General features: G+C 68.7%; 3 protein-coding genes across 5 annotated transcripts in view; 2 read left to right on the top strand and 1 right to left on the bottom strand.

Annotated features, from left to right (window-relative positions):
* ITGA3 (integrin subunit alpha 3) overlaps positions 1 to 7,554 on the top strand; it is a 13,848-nt gene extending 6,294 nt beyond the window's left edge. The window contains exons 4-26 of one of the 2 annotated variants that reach the window (XM_042016897.1): positions 32 to 281; positions 485 to 568; positions 1,043 to 1,250; positions 1,545 to 1,738; positions 2,028 to 2,116; positions 2,287 to 2,423; positions 2,522 to 2,608; positions 2,689 to 2,756; positions 2,846 to 2,982; positions 3,158 to 3,304; positions 3,382 to 3,479; positions 3,585 to 3,750; positions 3,837 to 3,905; positions 3,994 to 4,073; positions 4,151 to 4,228; positions 4,394 to 4,496; positions 4,573 to 4,743; positions 4,842 to 4,955; positions 5,084 to 5,197; positions 5,487 to 5,585; positions 5,680 to 5,805; positions 6,252 to 6,408; positions 6,639 to 6,730. In XM_042016897.1, coding sequence (XP_041872831.1) covers positions 32 to 281; positions 485 to 568; positions 1,043 to 1,250; positions 1,545 to 1,738; positions 2,028 to 2,116; positions 2,287 to 2,423; positions 2,522 to 2,608; positions 2,689 to 2,756; positions 2,846 to 2,982; positions 3,158 to 3,304; positions 3,382 to 3,479; positions 3,585 to 3,750; positions 3,837 to 3,905; positions 3,994 to 4,073; positions 4,151 to 4,228; positions 4,394 to 4,496; positions 4,573 to 4,743; positions 4,842 to 4,955; positions 5,084 to 5,197; positions 5,487 to 5,585; positions 5,680 to 5,805; positions 6,252 to 6,362 — 2,730 coding nt within the window. In that variant the 3' untranslated portion in view covers positions 6,363 to 6,408; positions 6,639 to 6,730. Of the gene's footprint in view, positions 1 to 31; positions 282 to 484; positions 569 to 1,042; positions 1,251 to 1,544; positions 1,739 to 2,027; positions 2,117 to 2,286; positions 2,424 to 2,521; positions 2,609 to 2,688; positions 2,757 to 2,845; positions 2,983 to 3,157; positions 3,305 to 3,381; positions 3,480 to 3,584; positions 3,751 to 3,836; positions 3,906 to 3,993; positions 4,074 to 4,150; positions 4,229 to 4,393; positions 4,497 to 4,572; positions 4,744 to 4,841; positions 4,956 to 5,083; positions 5,198 to 5,486; positions 5,586 to 5,679; positions 5,806 to 6,251; positions 6,409 to 6,638 lie in introns of both variants that reach the window. The other variant, XM_042016809.1, reaches the window with a different exon arrangement.
* Positions 7,555 to 8,153: 599 nt separating this feature from the next.
* On the top strand, positions 8,154 to 13,852 carry PDK2 (pyruvate dehydrogenase kinase 2). Of its 2 annotated transcripts, XM_042017441.1 has the most exons (11): positions 8,155 to 8,311; positions 9,447 to 9,588; positions 10,387 to 10,458; positions 10,686 to 10,870; positions 11,322 to 11,411; positions 11,674 to 11,751; positions 12,122 to 12,198; positions 12,279 to 12,377; positions 12,463 to 12,570; positions 13,045 to 13,158; positions 13,232 to 13,852. In XM_042017441.1, the coding sequence occupies exons 1-11, from the start codon at positions 8,194 to 8,196 to the stop codon at positions 13,370 to 13,372; spliced, it is 1,224 nt and encodes a 407-aa protein (XP_041873375.1). In that variant the 5' UTR covers positions 8,155 to 8,193; the 3' UTR covers positions 13,373 to 13,852. The 2 variants fall into 2 exon arrangements, with proteins under 2 accessions (XP_041873441.1, XP_041873375.1); XM_042017507.1 differs by lacking the exon at positions 12,463 to 12,570 and having other exon boundaries at positions 8,154 to 8,311.
* A 241-nt stretch (positions 13,853 to 14,093) lies between these two features.
* Positions 14,094 to 18,803, bottom strand: SAMD14 (sterile alpha motif domain containing 14). Its single transcript, XM_042017523.1, is given in 12 exon segments — positions 14,094 to 14,320; positions 14,770 to 14,925; positions 15,002 to 15,109; positions 15,402 to 15,450; positions 15,452 to 15,553; positions 15,632 to 15,706; positions 15,911 to 15,978; positions 15,980 to 15,999; positions 16,072 to 16,330; positions 16,519 to 16,676; positions 17,812 to 17,863; positions 18,703 to 18,803. Coding segments are annotated over 11 exon segments (1,191 nt in total). The 5' UTR covers positions 17,852 to 17,863; positions 18,703 to 18,803; the 3' UTR covers positions 14,094 to 14,164.
* Positions 18,804 to 18,845: the final 42 nt, after the last annotated feature.

Below are 18,845 nucleotides of genomic sequence, written 5' to 3'. Positions count from 1 at the left end.
GGTCAGTGCCTGAGCTGTCCCCTGTCCCCAGGCCTGTGCCCACCGCTACACGCGGGTGCTGTGGTCGGGGGCGGAGGCGCAGCGGCGCATGGTGGGCCGGTGCTACATACGGGGCAATGACCTGCGGCTGGACCTGGGGGACGAGTGGCAGACGTACCACAATGAGATGTGCAACGCCAACACCGACACCGACGAGACCGGCATGTGCCAGATGGGCACCAGCGCCGGCTTCAGTGCCAACATCATCTACTTCGGGGCGCCTGGTGCCTACAACTGGCAGGGTGAGGGTTCCGGGGAGGGCAGGGCCACCGCCGGGGTCACCGGGACTCTCTGGGCACCCCTTTACTGGGGGTTCCCCTTACCTTTGGGGGCACTTCCTCTGCCAGGGTACCTGTACCCCCACGGGACCCCCATTGCCGAGGTGCCCATTCCCCTGTGGGACCCCCCGCCCCGCTGTGGGGTTGACCTGCCCTCCCCATTCCAGGGACCGACTACATGCTCCAGCGGGAGATGTGGGACCTGGACGACTTCTCCTACCCCAAGGAGAAGATCGGCAACATCTACATAGGTGGGGGCAGCAGGGGGGGCAGTAGGGGGGGCGCCCCAGGGGGTTTTGGGGTGAGGAGGAGGAGGTTTGGGGGCGATGGATTTAGGGGGAATCTTGGGGGTGGATGTTAAAGGGGTGGGGGGCCTTAGGGAGGCTTGAAGACCCCGCTGGGATGGTGGGAGTGGGGGGCACTGGTGACATTAAAGTGACATCAGGGTGTGCAGGGGGATGGAGGGAGAATATGGGGTGGTGATTTGGGGTGAGGAGGAAGTTTGGGGGCTGTGGGTTTCGGGCGTGGACGTTAAAGGCTCGGGGGACACTTAGGGACACTCAGGGATGGTGTGAGCCATTCCCAGTGCTCCCCCCTCGATATCCCGGGAGCTGCAGGGGCCCAGGGCGGGGTTTTTGGGGCATGGGAGTATCGAGGGGCTCACGGGGGAGATGTGGGGACCTCGGGGGTCCCCGTGCCCCTCCCTGAGGCCGGGCCCCGCGCAGGGTACACGGCCGAGGTGGGCAGCGCGGTGCTGCAGCGGGACGACGTGACGATGGTGACCGGGGCGCCGCGGTACGAGCACACCGGGGCCGTGCTGCTGCTGAGCCGCGGGGCCCAGCGCACGCTGAACCGGAGCCTCCTGCTCCCCGGGCCGCAGGTCGGCTCCTACTTCGGCAGCGCCCTCGCCCTGGCCGACCTCAACAACGACGGGTGAGGGGCCGCGACCCCCCAGCTGCGGGGATGGGGGCTCGGCTGGGGCTTCCCGAAGCTCACCTGGGCTGGGATCTGTCCCCTTCTGGGGGTGGGGGTCTCCCCTGGAGGCTCCTGCAGCTCCTGAGGGCGGGGGTCTCACCTAGGACACCGTGCAGCTGCCCTGGGGTCTCTGTGGGTCACAGCTCTGGGGCAGGGAGGTTTTTTGGGGTGTCACCTTTTCACAGCCACTTGGGGCGTGTGGGGTCGGGGCTGTGTCCGGCCCCAGCCCCGAGCACCCCGCTGTCCCCGCAGGTGGCAGGACCTGGTGGTGGGGGCCCCCTACTACTTCGAGCGGAAGCAGGAGGTGGGGGGCGCGGTGTTCGTGTACATGAACGAGGCCGGGGGCTTCCAGCAGCTCCACAGCCTGATCCTCACCGGCCCCAGCTACTCTGGGTTCGGCTTTGCCCTGGCCAGCATCGGGGATGTCAACCAGGACGGGTTCCAAGGTGAGCGGCCGGGGACAGCTCTGTGGGGAGCTCATCAGGAAAGGAGAGGCATGGGGGGGTCTCTGGAAGGGTTTGGGGTGAAGAGGAGGAGATGGGGGAGAGTTTGGAGGTCCTGATTGTCCCCTTGTCCCTTCTTTCTATCCCTCCCTCCCTCCTGTGCTGACTTTGTGGGGTCTCACAGGAAGGGGAGACCCCAGACGTGGCTGGGGGCTGCCTGGCTGTGGCCGGAGCTGGATTTTGGGGTTCCAGGGAGGGGTCAGGGGGGCTGACCCTGCTTCTGTCCCCCCAGATATCGCCGTGGGGGCTCCTTTCGAGGGGCCTGGCAAGGTCTACATCTACCACAGCAGCGCCGAGGGGCTGCGGGACCGACCCCAGCAGGTAACGGCCCCGGGCAGCCCTCACTGGGGTTTCAGGGCCTGGATTCCTCTCCGGAGTGTCCAGGATACCCCCCCGAGCATCCCGCACTCCAGGTGGGATGCAGGGGGTTGATCCCTGGATCCATGGGGTGATGAGCACTGGGTGAGACCCCCCCACCCCCCCAAATGCAGGTGATCAGCGGGTCAGACCTGGGCCCCACCGAGATAAAAACCTTCGGGTACTCCCTGAGTGGGGGGCTGGACATGGACGGCAATTCCTACCCGGATCTGCTGGTGGGCAGCTTGAGCGAGCGGATCGTCCTGCTCAGGTACGGGAATGGGGACAGGGGACAGCTGTCCTGCCCCCCTGCCACCCCCGGGGTGGGCACGGAGCAGCGGGGCTCAGCCAGCCCCGATCCCTGCCCAGAGCCCGGCCCGTGATCAACATCCTGGACAAGACCTTCACGGTGACCCCCAGCAAGGTGGACCCTGCCCAATGCACGCCCAAGTCCTGGTGAGCCCCCGGTGTCCCCAGTGTCCCCGCAGCTGCTGGTGGCACCCCCGGCTCGGCTCACGGCCCCTTTGTCCTCCCAGCATGACGGTGACCCTGTGCTTCTCCTACAACCAGAGCGCAGGGGACCCCAGCTACAAGGAGAGGATCAGTGAGTGGGGCTCGGGGGGCCTGGGGACACGGGGACAGGGACATGGGGACACGGTGTGGGGGTGTTGGACAACTCGTGCTGTCCCCCAGCCCTGCAGTACACGCTGGAGGCCGACAAGGACCGGCACCCACCCAGGGTCAGGTTCTCGGGGTCCCAATCCGCCACCTACACTGGGAGCTTCTCCATGCCCGCCACCCGCTGCCAGTCCCAGGAGCTCCTGCTGCTGGTGAGGGTCCTTCCCTCCCTCCATCCCTCCCTCCATCCCTCCCTCCTTCCCTCCCTCCATCCCTTTGGGCAGCAAAGGGGGACCCCAGACATGGCCGGGGGCTGCCTGGCAGTGCCTGGAGCTGGAGTTTGGGGGTCGGGGAGGGCTCTCTGTGTGATTCCCACCCTCCCTGCAGGACAATGTCCGGGACAAGCTGCACCCCATCGTGCTCTCCATGAACTACTCGCTGCTGGAGAAGCCCAGAAAGTTCCAGCTGGGCCCCCACTCCCTGGATGCCTTCCCTGTCCTCAACCAGGACCAGTCCCACGAGAACGAGACCAAGGTGTGCCGGGCGGGGGGGAACACGCTGGGGTGCCCTGGGGGTCACAGGGACTCACGGGGACGTCCGTGTCCCCGCAGATCGAGTTCCAGAAGGAATGTGGCTCCGACAACCAGTGCTACAGCAACCTCCAGCTCCAGAGCAGCTGGGTCACTGAGCAGAGCCAGCCCCTGCCCAGGTGACAGCAGGGCCCTGCGTGTCCTCAGCCGCCCCGTGCCACCTCCTTGTCCCCCCAGGGTGTCTCTGTCCCGTGGGGGTGGCTGACCCCGCTCTCCCCGCGCAGGGTGAACGGGACCCAGGTGCTGCAGTACAGCCGGGACGTGCGGAAGCTGCACCTGAGCATCAACATCAGCAACGTCCCCACGACCCCCTGGAACGGCGAGGACGCCCACGAGGCCCTGCTGAACGTCACCGTGCCCCCCAGCCTGCTGCCCTCCTCCGTCCGCCCGGTACGGGGGGGACACCCCGGGCCCTGTGTCCCACCGGCGCTAGGTGGGCTCGGCCAGGATGTTCCTGACCCTCTTGCCCTCCCCAGAGCGGGGCCTGCACCTTTGGGGACACGGTGCTGTGCGAGCTGGGAAACCCCTTCAAGAGGAACCAAAGGGTGAGAGCTCCCCCCCAGCTGCCCCCCGGCCCTTCCTGGGGGGCTCAGCAGGTCCGGCTGAGCTGCTCCCCATCCCCCCTGTGTGCAGGCAGAGCTGACCATCACCTTCGAAGCCATCGGGATCATGCTGGACACACGGGAGGTCGTGGTGTGGCTGGATCTGTCCACGTGAGTGGGAGGGGGCAGGACAGGGGTGGGGATGGTCCTGCTGGGATGGGGAGATGCCGATCCCGGTGCCCCGGCAGGCAGAGCACCCAGGAGGATCTGCAGCCCGTGCTGGCCAAGCTGCTAGTGGATTACAGCATCCAGTCCTCGCTGAGCATGTGAGTGTCCCCTCACCCCCTCTGTGTCCCCTCACCCCCTCCGTGTCCTCTCCATCCATCCCACCTGAGTCTGGCTGGGTCAGCCCTCGGTGTCCCAGGAATGGGGCAGGAATGGGATGTCCCCCGTGCCCCTCACGCCGTTCCCGTCCCCCATCCCGTTCCCAGAGCCTCCTCCCACATCCAGTCCTACTTCAGCGGGATCGTGGTGGGCGAGTCGGCCATGAAACAGGAGCAGGACGTGGGCAGCCCCCTCACCTTCGACTTCCAGGTGAGCTGGGCGCGGCCGGCGCCGGAGGGAGGCGGATTTGGGAATGCCGGACTCCACCTCCCGCCCTGCCCCACAGGTGACCACCAAAGGCGAGTCCCTGGGCACGCTGGGCACCATCCTGCTGGGCTTTGAGTGGCCTTACGAGATCCCCAATGGCAAATGGCTCCTCTACCCCACCGAGATCCTGGTGAACGGCAACGACACGTGTCACCCCCCCGGGGGGGTCATCAACCCCCTCAACCTCACCGTGAGTCCCCCGCTCCCCGCAGGGCCCTGCCCCACCGCGGGGGTCCCTCAGCCCCCCGGCACAGCCCGGGGTCTGATGGGGCTCGTGTCCCCCCTCAGCTCCTGCAGGACCAGGCTCCATCCCGGCAGAGACGGGAGCTGGAGCCCCCCGAGCTGGGGGAGCCCCCGGTCACCTTGGCCACTGGCCGGCGCCCGAGGTCCGAGGCGGTGCTGGTGAGTGGGGGCTGCAGGGGGTCAGGGGGGTCCAGCAGCTCATCCCCCTCTCCCGGGATCACTGTCCCCGCTGTTTCCTGGCACCAGGGTGGTGCTTTGGGCCCCCCCTGACCCGCCCTGTCCCCCAGAGCTGCTCGGCGGGCACCGCACGCTGTGTGTGGTTCGAGTGTCCCCTGCTGCACACGCAGCTCCCCTCCAGCTTCAGCCTCCGCGCCCGCGTCTGGAACAGCACCTTCATCGAGGTCAGTCCGGGGGCTGCGGGGGGTCAGCGCTGGCTGAGCCCTTGGGGTGGTGGTAAATGGGGCCCCGAGACTGCCAGGGCTCAGCTCAGGAGCTGGCACCTGCCCCTGTGTGTCCCCGTTGTCATCTGTGTCCCCCCTCCCTCCGTGTGTCCCCCATCACCCATGTGCCCATCGTCATCCGTGTCCTTCACCTCCCTCATCCATGTGTCACCATCTGCGTGTCCATCATCCCCGTGTCCCTGAGCACCCATGTCCCCGTCCCTCACCCGTGTCCCCCCCGTGTCCCCAGGAGTTCCGGGACTTTGACCGGGTGAAGGTGACGGGCACGGCCACGCTGTTCCTGCGCTCGCAGGTCCCCACCATCACCATGAGGAACCACACGGTGCGGGTGAGCCACGCCAGAGCCCCTTACTGGGGCAGACTGGGAGGGACTGGGGCCGCTGGAGCTCCGTGCCCCAACGAGGCTCTTCCCATCCCCCTAGTTCTCCGTGGACGTGGACTCGGAGCTGCAGGAGGAGCAGCCGGCCGAGATTGCGCTCTGGCTGGTGCTGGTGTCGGTGGCAGCCGGGCTGCTGCTGCTGGGGCTCATCATCCTCCTCCTCTGGAAGGTGAGGGGGGTCCCAAATCCTCTTCCGGGGGAGGAGGGGGTGCAGGAGCTGCTCTGGGACCTGACGGGCTCATGTCACCCGTGGCCGCCTCCTCCCTGCCTGGCGAGGGGCGCGAGGGACTCGCAGCTGGAAGATTGTCCCCACAGCTGGAAGGTGCCCCCCGTGGGTGGCAGGTGTCCCCCGGGTGGGCAGTGCCCCCCCGGGAGGAAGATTCCCAGCTGGAGAGGGATGAGGAAGAGGAGCAGAGACATTCCCAGCGCGTCTTGGGCTGCAAAGATTTTGGGATGTGCTCCCGAAGCGGGGCTGGACGGTGGCACCTCCTTCCCTGTGGCTGCACTGCAGGGTCTGGGGGCATCTCCCTGCCCCGCTCCTCCCACTTGCCGAGGGGTGCCCAGGACCCCCCAGCCCCTGTCCCGGCCCCCCTGACCCTGTCCCCTTCCCTGCAGTGCGGGTTCTTCCGGCGGGCCAACACCCGGGCCATGTACGAGGCCAAGGGGCAGAAGGCAGAGATGAGGATCCAGCCGTCGGAAACCGAGCGGCTCACGGACGACTACTAACGGGGGGCACCCCCTGTGCCCCCCCGGGCGCCGCGGGCCCCGCCTGGTAATGCCCCGTGGGGCCGGGCTGCAGCGGCATCTTCCTCCTCTTCAGCCTCCTCTCCTCTTCCTCTGTCCTGTAGGGTCCCTCCAGGGCTCCGTGGGGTCTCTCCGAGCGGCTCCAGGATTGCTGCTCCCTTTGCCTCTGCTCTTCGCCGCCTCGGGGGTCTCTCTCCTTCTCCCTGACCCTCTCCGGCCCCTCACTGACCCCCTGTCCTCTCTGTCCCCCCCTCCCAGTGTGACTTTTTCCAGCGGACCCGCTACTACCGGATCATGCCCAAGTACCACGCGGTGCGGATCCGGCAGGAGCAGCGCTACCAGCCCGGGGGGCTCCTGCCCCGCCGCCGCAAGAAGCTCTGGGTGACCAAGTGGCAGGAGCCGGACAAGTACTACTGACCCCCTGCCCCGCCCCCAGACCCCTGTGAGGGGGCTCTGACTTTGCACAAGTGCATCTCTCCCTGTCCCCATCCCCCTCGGACGCGGCCGCCTCCGGCCTTGGCTCCCGCAGCCCCTCCCCGCTCGCCCGGGGGGCTCTTGCACGCTCGTGCCTTGCACGCTTGTGGGGGCGAACCCCCAAATGTGCCCCCGCCCCCTCGCTCCCCGAAGTGCTGCCGGGCTCACCGAGTGCCTTCCCCCCGCGCAGACACTCCGCTCGCCACGTCCCTGTCCCCCGGGACACATCCCGGTACCGGGGACACGTCGCCGCTGTCCCCGCACGCCGGGACACGCTCGCCCCCCTCCCCTCGGCGCTGGGTGCGGGACCGCTCTGCTTTCCCCCGGGGAGGGGCTGGGGGAGCTCATTCCTTCCTCCACCCCGTCCTCCTCATCCCCGGCCCCCGCGGGGGTCTCATCCCGGTGCTCTCCCCGTGCTCGGACGCTGCTTTGCCTTGGGGCGGGGGCAGCGCTTCAGGCCGTGTCCCCCCCCCCCGCCCCGCCAGCCTCGCCCCCCGCCCCGGGGGTCCCTGTCCGTGTCTCTGGGGTTAAATTATTCCGTGTCTCTCCGTGTCGGTGTTTTGGTGTCCAGTCCCAGCGTCCGGTCGGTACTGGGGGGTGGCTGGGGAGGGGGTCCTGCACCCCCAGCCGCTGCCCGGCCCCCAAACCTCCCCTCCCTTCCTCGCCGGGGCCCAATAAAGCCTCGCTCTGGGATTTGTAACCTGTTGCCCCCTCCGTGTCATGGTTGGCAGGTTGGGGGGGGGGGCGTGGGCTGGGGGTTTTGGGGGCTTTTGGGGGTTGGGGGTCAAAAAGAGGAGGGGGGGATGATGTACCCCGGGAGGGTAGGTGGTGACGGGGGGGGATAATGCGGGGTCCGGGGTGTGCTCAGATCGCCCCAAACCCTCGGGAAAGGCTCAGACCCCCCCCAAATTCCCCGGGAAGGGGTCTGGGGGCCCCGAGGGGCTGACGGGAGCCGCGGGGGGCGTGGTTATGCAAATCAGCGCCCGTGCCGCCGGGAGGGGCGGGGCCGAAAGCAAGGCAGGCGCTGATTGGCCCCGGTGCGCGCGGTGATTGACAGCGGGGGGGGCAGGATAGGGCCCGGTGAGGGGCGTGGCTCAGGGTGATTGACAGCGAGGCGTGCCCGGCGGCGAGGCCGGATTGGCACGGGAGAGGGGCGGGGTTTGAGGCAAGCCTGGCGCCGATTGGCCGCGGCGCGGTGATTGACAGCGGGTGTGTTGTTTGCGCGCGGCGCGGCGGGGGCAGGGCCGGGCCCGGGGGTGCCGGGGCCGGGCCGGGCGACACCGGGGGGACACCGGGGGGACACCGGGGGGACCCGGGGGGACCCGGGAACAGCGGGGCCATGCGGCTGCTGCGCTGCCTCGGGAAGCGCGCGGCGCTGGCCGGCGTCCCCACCTACATCGAGCACTTCAGCAAGTTCTCGCCGTCGCCGCTCTCCATGAAGCAGTTTCTGGACTTCGGTAAATAAACAACGCCCCCCCCTCCCCTCACCGGGACCCCGGGCCGTCACCGGCACCTCCGGCCTGCCGCGGGACCGGGACACCCGGTGCGGGGGCGGTGCTCGGGGGAGGGAGCTCCGTGCGCAGCCCCGGGAATTCCTGCCCTCCCTTCCCGGGAGTTCCTGCCCCCCTCCTTGGGAAATCCTTCTCACACCCGCCCCCGAAAATCCTGAAACCCTCCCCGGGAAATTTCTCCCCTCCCCACCCCCTAAATCTGAGGGTCTGGGGGCTGCCCCCCCTCAGTGCGTGTCTGGGCCTGGGTAACTCTGACCCCCCCCCCCCCCCAAATATCCCGTTGTTATTGGGGCGGGGGGATTTACCAACCGCCTCCCCCGGGTGAAGAAGTGGGGCTGGAACGTGGTTTCCTAATAGGCCTTTTGGGGGCGTCCCCTCTTTTGGGGGCGTCCCCTCTGCACCCCAGCCCTCAGGGGGGTATCCAAACCCCCTCATTTGGGGTGCATCCTGACCCCCGGCCCTGCACCGGCCTGGCCCCCCCAGGGTGGGCGACTGGGACCCCCCCAATCCAATCCAGTCCCCCCAGCAAGTACCGCAGGGGGTGAAGGCGTCCCCTCATTGCTGTCATCCAGCCTGGCGCTCTCTTGTCCCCTGTCCCCCGCACGGGGGCTGGTGGCTGCACCCTGGGGGCCCCCCCAGTTCTGCCCTGTCCCCCCAGCTCCATCCCAGTGTCCCCCGTCCCCAGGGTTTTGGGGTCAGCTGTGTTCCCCCCTGCCTTGCTGGATGTCGGCTCCTGGTTGGGGACCCCTCACCGTGTCCCTGGGGACCCCTGGGTCTGCTTTGGGCTCTGGCGATGGCCCAGGTCCTGCTCCGCTCGGAATTGTGCTGTTCTGGGTGGCACTGGGCACCCAGCCTGTCCTCCCCAGTGGGCTGAGCCCACCTCAGCCCTCCCTGTCCCCCCAGGTGTCCCCCAGTGTCCCCCAGCCCTCTCCGGCCGGTTACAGGGACCTGCTGCTGCTGTCCCCTCTCCCCAGTGCCCCCCAGTCCCACCCAGCACAGGGGTGGCCGTGCCACCAGTGCAGGCTCCGGGGGTCCTGTGGGGGCTCACCCCGTGTCCCCCGGTGTCCCCTGGTGTCCCCAGGCTCCAGCAATGCCTGCGAGAAGACGTCGTTCGCCTTCCTGCGCCAGGAGCTGCCCGTGCGCCTCTCCAACATCATGAAGGAGATCAACCTGCTCCCGGACCGGGTGCTGCGCACGCCCTCCGTGCAGCTGGTGCAGAGCTGGTCAGTCGGCCCTTGGGGACACGGGGACACCCACGTGGGAGCTGTCACCGGGCTGGGGCCTGCTGGCACCGTCATTGTGGCTCATGGGGGTCCCACCTCTGCCTCTTGCCTGGGGTCCCACTGCCACAGGTCCCGCTGTTGTCACCCCGCTGGGTCCCCCCGCTGTCACCTGCACAGCTCCCGTGTCCGCCACGGCTCCTGTCACCGCCCGGGGGGGGTCCCGCTGTCACCGCAGGTGCCACCAGCACCATGTGTCCCACAGCTGTCACTGCCTGCCCTCCCCTGCGGGGTGCTGGCACGGGGGGCACAGGGAGGGGTGACACGGGCTGCCGGTCCTCTGGGGACGCCCTGTGCCAGCGGGGGGGCCTCCAGTGCCACCTGCTCCCTGAAGGGGCCGGGTCACAGGGGATCGCTGTCCTGGGGGGTCTGAGTGTCCCTTTAAGTGCCGTGTCCCTGTGCCAGTGCCAGCAGCGTGACCCTTCTCCCAGTGCCACCGCGTGACGCGTTGTTTGTCCAGTGTCCTGGGCCGCTGCCAGCGGGATCCGGCCGTGCCGAGGGGTCAGACCGTGCCAGGGGTTCCGGCTGTGCCATCGCTCCCACAGCCACCCCCCAGCAGAGGGGCTGTGTCCCCATGGGCCCCCGTGCCAGCAGGGGGGTGGGACAGTGGCTGCTGGGGCAGCAGATTTTGGGGTGGGGGGCCTGGTTTGAGGGGGGCTGAACCCTGGCCGTGCGTGGTGTCACCTGGGGTGTCCCCTCTGTTTGGGGGTGCCAGCTGTGGGATGACTGTGTCCCCCCCAGGTACGTCCAGAGCCTGCTGGACATCATGGAATTCCACGACAGGGACCCCGAGGACCAAGCCACGCTGGGACAGTGAGTCAGGAGGTGACAGCGTGTGCTTGTCCCCAATCCCAGGGTGTCACCTCCTCCCAGAGCCGCGCTGGTGTCACCCGGGGTCTCCCCGAAGTGTCCCCACCCCCCGGTGCCACCGGACTCTGCTCCGGGTTTTCCCAGCGCCACCAGCTCCCAGGGAATCCCGGCCTGGATTGGGGCTGTGCCCGGACCGGGTGTCCCCAGCACTGTCGCTGTCCCCTGGGCAGGTTCACGAACGCGCTGGTGACGATCCGGAACCGGCACAACGACGTCGTCCCCACCATGGCGCAGGGGGTCATCGAGTACAAGGAGACGTACGGGGACGACCCCGTGTCCAACCAGAACATCCAGTACTTCCTGGACCGCTTCTACCTGAGCCGCATCTCCATCCGCATGCTCATCAACCAGCACAGTGAGGGGGCGTGGGGGGCCCGGGAACCCCATCCTGAGGGGTCCCCCTGTCCTGGGAACCCCGTCCTGAGGGGTCCCCCTGCCCCGGGAACCCCGTCCTGAGGGGTCCTGGGTGTCCTTGAGAACACGGGGTGTCCCCAGAACCCCCTAGAGTGTCCCCAGGGGTCTGTCCTGAGGGTCCTCCCAGCTCCAGGGAACTCCCCAAGGTTCTCCCTGCCCCAAGGGTTCCCCCCTAACCCCAGGAGTCTGTGCCGGGGGTCCCCATCATCACTGGGTGTCCCCAGAGTGTCCCCCCAGCCCCAGGGGTCTGTCCCAAGTGTCCCCACCACCCCCAGGGATCCTGTCTTGGGCATCTCCCCCAGCCCCAAATGTCTCCCCCCACAGCCCTAGAGCACCCTGGGGCTGTCCCCGGGTGTCCCTGGGGTGCCCCCAGCTCGTTGTCCCCTCCCCAGCCCTGCTCTTCGATGGCAGCACCAACCCCGCGCACCCCAAACACATCGGGAGCATCGACCCCCACTGCAACGTGGCCAATGTGGTGAGAGGTTGGTGGGGTCTGGGGTCCCACCCCCACGGGGGAGGGGGAATTTGGGGGGTGGGGGTTGCTTGGAAGTCCCCCTGGGACCACTCGTGTCACAGGTGTGGGGTGGCCTCAGCCACGATGTCCCCTGAGCTTTGCAGTGGCTGCAGAAGACCCCAAAAACTTCCCGGATCTGTAGGAATGGGGAATGTTTGGGAGTGGAGGGGACCCAGAGGCTGCCCCTGTTGGGCCTGGGGGTGCTGAGCCCTGTGTCCCCCCCTTCCCAGACGCCTACAACATGGCCAAGCTGCTGTGTGACAAATGCTACATGGCCTCACCCGAGCTGGAGATCGAGGAGGTCAACGGTGAGGGGACAGCAGGGCCGAGGGGACAGCAGGGCCGAGGGGACAGCGGGGCCGAGGGGACAGCGGGGCTGAGGGACAGCGGGGGCTGAGGGACAGCGGGGGGGCCCAGGCAGGGTGTTATCAGGTGGCTCCTTTAGGGTTGGGGGTCCCTGGGGCAGGGGGATTTTTGTGTGGCTCTTTTAGGGTTGGGGGTCCCCATTTCAGGTGTTTCTCAGCTGGCTCCTTTAGGGTTTGGGTCCCCGTGGCAGGGGATACTTGGCTTATTTAGGTTTGGGGGTCCCTGTGATCGGGGGACTCTCAGGTGACTCATTTGGGGCTGGGGGAGGTTTGGGGTCAGGATTGCCCCCACCAATGCCAGTGTCCTCCCCAGCCAGCAACTCGGAGCAGCCCGTGAGCATCGTCTACGTCCCGTCCCACCTGTACCACATGCTCTTCGAGCTCTTCAAGGTACCCCAGCCCTAGTGGGGGGCTCCGGGGGGGCTGTGGGGGTCCCCCCTAACGCCCCCCCCGGGGCTCTGTGTCCCCAGAATGCCATGAGGGCCACCGTGGAGAGCCACGAGAACAGCCCGCGGCTCCCGGCCATCAAGGTGATGGTGGCCCTGGGCCAGGAGGACCTGTCCATCCGGGTGAGGGACCCCAGCCCCGCCCTGCAGGGGGGAGCTGTGGGGAGGGGGGACAGGAGCGGGCTTGTCACCGCTGCGGTGTCCCCAGATGAGTGACAGGGGCATGGGGGTGCCCCTGCGGAAGATCGAGCGGCTCTTCAGCTACATGTACTCCACAGCACCCACCCCCCAGCTGGGCTCCGGGGGGGCCCCCCTGGTACGGGACCCCCTCGTGGGGCCGGGGGGGGGGGGCTGGGGGGGGGGGGGGGTGGGGGGGGGGGGGCTGAGGGGGGCTTTGGGGGCGGCGTGGGAGGGTCTGGAGCTCATTTGGGGGTGATTTGGGGACCTGGAGTGCCCGGGGGTGTTTTTGGGGGTGGCCTGGAGAGGTTTAGGGGGGGCTGGAGTGGCACGGGGAGGTTTGGGCCTGGCCTGGGACCTTTTGGGGATGTTCAGGGCGGGTGTGGGGACACTTTGGTGGCATGGGGACACATTGGTGGGGTCAGCTGTGACGTGGGGATCCTTTGGGGTGGCATGGGGCTACTTTAGGGTGGCATGGGGCCCTGTGATGGTGGCACAATGACGGCTGGCAACGCCGTGGCCACTCCTGGCGCTACTCAGGGCGCTGTGGGGAGGCCGGGGGTGCCCCCCCCAGCCCTGGGAACCCCCCCACCCCATTTCCTCATGCCCCCAGGCCGGGTTTGGCTACGGGCTGCCCATCTCCCGCCTCTACGCCAAGTACTTCCAGGGGGACCTGCAGCTCTTCTCCATGGAGGGCTTCGGCACCGACGCCGTCATCTACCTGAAGGTGGGTGTGTGTCCCCAAACCCGGGCCGGGGGGGGGCACAGGACCCTCCCTGAGCCCCCCGTGTGCCCCCCAGGCGCTGTCCACAGACTCAGTGGAGCGGCTGCCCGTGTACAACAAGTCTGCGTGGCGGCACTACCAGGCCAGCCAGGAGGGCGGGGACTGGTGCGTCCCCAGCACCGAGCCCAAGAACACCTCCACCTACCGCGTCCCCTGAGACCCCCCCGCGCCGGCCAGGACCCCCCGGCCCCACCCACGGGGTGTCCCCAAGTGCCCCACGGCGGGGTTTGGCGTCCCAGTTCTCCGGGCTCCTTGGGCAGTGTGGACGTGGGGGTGTCCCGGCATCCCCACCCTGGTGGCACTTAGGGATGGAGCTGGGGGGGGGTTGGGGCAGCCCCTGTTGCCCCCTCACCCCCTCCCCCCCAAACCTCCCACCCACTCCAGGGGGTGCCCCCCATCCCAGCAAGGGACTGGTTCTTTCCCAGTAGGACCAGTAGCACTCCCCTGCCCCGCAGCCCTGACGGGGTGGCGGGCCAGGCCTGGGCCCCCTCCCTGTGTCCCTGTCCCTGTTCCCGTCCGTTGTTGCACTACTGAGCTCTCCCCACCCCCCCACTTGCTGTGACCTCCTCAAACCCCCCCACATTCCCCCTGACCCCCAGACCCCTCCCCACTGTCAATAAATTGGATGTTGACTGAACCCCTGTGGTGCTTTGGGGTCCCGGTGCCTCAGTTTACCCCATCCAGGCCTGGGAGGGGGCTGAGGGCTCAGTCCCGGGGTGGCACCTGGGGGCACGGGGGGCCTGGGGAGTTGCTCTGTGCCCCCCCAGTGAGGCCACACTGGTCACTCCGCTTTGCACTGGCCCTTAATACCCTTTTATTTCCTGGGGTGGCCTCTGGGGGCCGCGTTCGGGGCTCGGGGGGCTGGGGGGGGGGGGGGGGGGGGCCCGGGGGCGCCCCGGGGGGTGTGGGGGGGGCTGTGGGTGGGGAGGGGGTGCGAGGTCCCCCCCGTTCAGCTTCTCCGCTGCTCCTGGTCCTTCTTCTTCTGCTTCTCGCGCTGCTTCTCCGCCTTCTCGCGGGCCTTGCGCTCCCGCTCGGCCGCCAGGCTCAGCTCCTTCAGCCGCCGCTTCAGCACCGCGCGGTCCTGGGAGCTGCCCACGCCCAGCGCCTGCGGCACCGCGGGCTGGGCCACGGCCGGACCCTCCCCGGACCCTCCCCGGACCCCCCCGGAACCCCTCTGCCCTGCCCGGCCTCGCGGGCAGCCCCTCAGGGACCCCCCTGCACAGCAGCAGCTCCCTGGGGTTCCCAGAACCGCCCGCCCGTTCTTGGGATCCCCGGAGCCTCCTGCCCCATGGAGCCGCCGGCTCGGACAAGGGGGTTTGGGTACCCATGGAATACCCCTCTGGGGTACCCCGAGCCCTGCCAGACCTTCCTGCCCCATGGAATACCCCTCTGGGGTACCCCGAGCCCTGCCAGACCTTCCTGCCCCATGGAATACCCCTCTGGGGTACCCCGAACCTTCCCAGACCTTCCTGCCCCATGGAATCCCCCACTGGAGCACCCAGATCCTCTCGCCCTCCATCTTTTGGGGCCCCTGGAGCCCCCCCGGCCCCGCACCTTGAGCTTGGCCCCGTCGAGGTGCAGCAGGCGGGGCCCGTCCACGCCGTGAGCCGAGAAGTCCCGCACGTAGCGCTCCAGGCCCAGGCTCTGCAGCCACTGGCCCACCTGGCCGCACGTCCAGCCCGCGGCCGCGCCCGGCGGCTCCTCCAGCAGCTGGACACAGGGGTCAGCCGGGGGTCCCCGGGGCTCCTGGGGTGGGGACACCCGCGCCCCCCGCGCCCCCCCTCACCTCGTCCGAGGACTGGGACAGGGTGTGGTAGGGGTACGAGCACTTGGGGGAGCCGGGCAGGCGGGGGCTGGCGCTGGACGGCGGCGAATCCTCGCTCAGCGTCGAGTCCTGGGGCAGCGGGAGAGGCTGGACCCACAGCGGCCCCCCAGAGCCACCCCACAGCACCCCATTGCAGCTGGGCTGCCAGACCCCTCGGAACGATGATCCCCCTAAAGCCACCCCGGCCCCCCAGGGCTTTGACACCCCCACAGAGCCACCCGGACCCTACGGGGGGGCTTCGAGTCCACTCCCTGTTGTTACCTGACCCTATGGGGCTTTGTCCCCTGTTCCCAGAGCTGCTGTCACCTCCTCTCTCAGAACCCCTGAACTCCCTACAGGGCCCCCCGTCCCCGGCGCTCACCTGGGATTTGGCGGGGCTGAGCCCCTCGTGCCGGGGGGGAGCCCGCGGGGGACGCGGAGCCGGGGGAGCCGCAGCCCCTGGCGCTGTCCGAGAACCAGGAGAAGGGCAGGAACGGCGACCCCGAGGGGCGGCCGGGCCCCTCCGCCGCCTCCCTGGGGACAGGGCAGTGTCAGGGCATGGCGGCTGTCCCCAGGCTGTCCCCCTGTCCCGGGGGCTGGGGGGCCCCTCACCTGCTGCCCATGGACAGGCGGTTGCTGCTCTTCTCCTTGCGGCTCTTCACGGAGGACGCTCGGCGCAGGGTGACCCTGGGGACAGGGGTGGTGACCTGAAGACTGGGGTACCAGGACCTCTTCCATCCATCCGTCTGTCCATCCATCCATCCGTGCCTCTACCTTCCCCCTGTCTCTCCATCTATTTTCCCATCTTTCCGTTGCACTTCTCCATCCCTTCATCCATCCCCCCCTCCATCCCCTCCCATCCCTCCTTCCCCGCCCAGGGCAGGCTCTCACCCCAAATCCAGGAACTTCCTCCGCGTTTTCTTATCGAGCCCCACGGTCGGGCTGGCGGGCTCGGGGGGGGCTCATGTCCCGGCTGTCATCTGCGGGGGGGGGACCGGGCTGTCACCCACTGTCCCCCACAGGTGTCCCCGGGGGGCTCGGGGGGGTCTCACCTTCGCTGTGCTGCCGGGGCCGGGGGTCGCGGTGAGCGAAGCCGGGGGAGCTGTCGGAGCTGGGGCAGGACTGGGGCGCAGGGGGGCCCGACAGCCCCTCCTGGGACGGGGTGTTGGTGAGGGGCCGGTAGCGGCTGAGGGGGGGTGTGGGGGCCGGGGGGTCCCCCAGGCCCGGCCGTGCCACCCCTGGCTCGAAGGAGAAGCCGTCGGTGCGGGAGAAGGGCGAGGGGGCTGGGGGGCTGCCCTCGCCCTCAGTGCCCTGCGGGGACATGGGCAGGGGGGGTCAGACCCCTGCACCCCCCCGGGGCTGTCCCATGGACCCCCATCCCTGTCCCCAAACATGGCATCCCCCAACCCCATCCCTGGGGTCCCCAATCCCTGTGACACCCCCAGCCTTGGCATCCCCCAGTGCCACCCTCGGTGTCCCCGGTGTCCCCCTCGTCTCACCGCGGCCTCGGGCCCCTCGTCCCCCTCGGTGGAGCTGGCGCTGTCGCGCAGGCGGGAGCGCGAGGGCCGCTGGCGGCGGCCGCGGGCCAGGAGCCGGGCGCGGGCCTTGTGCAGGCTGCTGTCCAAGCGCGGCGTCTCTGGAACCACAGCGGTAAAATCTGGGAGTGAAAGAGACACCGGGGCAGAGAGAGACGGACAGACGGACACCGGGATGGGATGGGATGGGATGGGATGGGATGGGATGGGATGGGATGGGATGGACGGGGAGAGAGCAGGGATGTGGAGATGGACAGAGGGATGGACAAGGAGGGAGATGGGGATGGATGGAGGGATGGATGGAGGGACAGGGAAGAGGAGAGAGATGGACAAATGGAGAGGTGGGAACAAGGAGATACAAGGGAGAGATGGATGGAAGGATGGATAGGAAGGATGGGTGGATGGATGGATGGATGGATGGATGGATGGATGGATGGATGGAAGGATGGATAGGAAGGATGGATGGATGGATGGATGGATGGATGGATGGATGGATGGACAGATGGATGGAGGGATGGGAGATGGAGGGAGGGATGAGAAGGGAGAAGGGCACAGGGAAGCATCACAGGCAGTGGACAGACGGTCAGGGAAGGCCAGCCCGGTGGAGAGGGGACAGAGCAGGGACAGAGGGACAGTAGGGACAGGGACAGGGCAGGAGAGTCAAAGGGCAGGTGGGGGATCCCAGGGAGACAGGAGGGGGGACAGGGAGAGGGGAGCATTGGGGACATGGATGGGGCACCCCAGTGGGGCGGGACAGGGGACAGGGGGACAGAGAGAAGTGTTCAAAGAGATGCCCTGGCATGGGGACAGAAGAGTGGGGTGACCCTGAGGACGGAGTGTCCCTGTCACCCAGGAGGGACACACTTTGCCCAGGTCCCACTGGGATCCCCCCAGTATCCCCACCCTGCTCTGACCCCTGTACCCCAACCCCGCCCGAGGGGTGGCTCTGGGCCATGTCCCCCGCTGTGTCCCCAGGTCCCAGTCACCCCACGCACACCCCTGTGCCTGTGTCCCCATTCCTGTGTGCCCTGGACGTGTCCCCATGTCCTTGTCACCTCTGCACCCCCGTGCGTGTCCCCACGTCCCCCTTCCCATGCTCGTCCCTGTGTCCCCAAGCACACATTGTCCCCAAGCCCAGCTCGGGGTCCCACCCTCAACACAGGAGGACACTGAGGGTGGGTGGGGACCCACGGGTGGCTCTGCACCCTCCGCACCCCACGGGGGGTTCTGCGCCCCAGGGCCCCCCCAGGAACTCACCAAAAACCTCGTCCGTGTCCTGCAGCTTGGAGACCGACATGGTGGGACAGGGCTGGGGACAGAGGGGACACTCAGGGAGGAGGGAGCAGCCCCTCTGTGCCTCCCGGTGTCCCGCGGTGGCGGGGGCTGGGGACCCTCTTTGCAGAGCAGCCGGGAAGGGGTTAAACCCCCCCGCCCCCCGGTGGTCGGGGAGTCCTGGGGGGGAGGGCGGGGGCAGCGCCGGGAGGGGCCGGTACCGGCGGCGGTGCTGGAGCGGGAATGGTGTACCCGGGGTGGGGCTGTACCGGGAACGCTGATCGGGAATGAGTCTGTACCGGGAATATCGAACCGAGGGGATGGGGCTGTCCCGGGGGAGGGGCACTACCGGAGATGCTCTACCGAGGCTGTACCGGAGCTGTACCGGGATTGGGGCTGTAGCTGGGTTGTACCGGGGCTGTACCGGGGGCCGGGGCTGTACGGGATTGGGGCTGTAGCGGGGCCGGGGCTGTAGCGGGATTGGGGCTGTACCGGGCCGGGGCTGTACCGGCACTGGGGCTGTACCGGGGCTGTAGCGCGGCTGTAGCGGGATTGGGGCTGTACTGGGGCTGTAGCGAGGCTGTAGCGGGGCCGGGGCTGTACCGGGATTGGGGCTGTACCGAGGCTGTACTGAGGCTGTAGCGGGGCTGTACCGGGCCGGGGCTGTACCGGGATTGGGGCTGTACCGGGGCTGTAGCGGGATTGGGGCTGTAGCGGGATTGGGGCTGTAGCGGGGCTGTAGCGGGGCTGTACCGGGATTGGGGCTGTAGCCGGGCTGTACCGGGATTGGGGCTGTACCAGGATTGGGGCTGTAGCGGGGCTGTACCGCGGCCGCTGTCTGGGGGTGACGCCCTGCCCGCCCCGCCCCCCACTCACCCGCGCTCCTCGGGCATCCTGATCGCCCCCGGTCGCCTCCCGCCGGGCCGGGCCGGGCCGGGGTCGTGCCGGGCCGGTGGGAGCGGAGGGCGCTGCCGAGCCGGGCCGGGCCGCCCCGCCGGGCCGGGGGCCGCGGGGGGGGG

Source organism: Corvus kubaryi, unplaced genomic scaffold, assembly GCF_017639235.1.
Source record: "Corvus kubaryi isolate FWS band 111438036 unplaced genomic scaffold, C.kubaryi_AGA036_p1.0 123, whole genome shotgun sequence".
NCBI classification, from domain to species: domain Eukaryota; kingdom Metazoa; phylum Chordata; class Aves; order Passeriformes; family Corvidae; genus Corvus; species Corvus kubaryi.
This window is presented reverse-complemented; position numbering and strand designations above follow the sequence as displayed.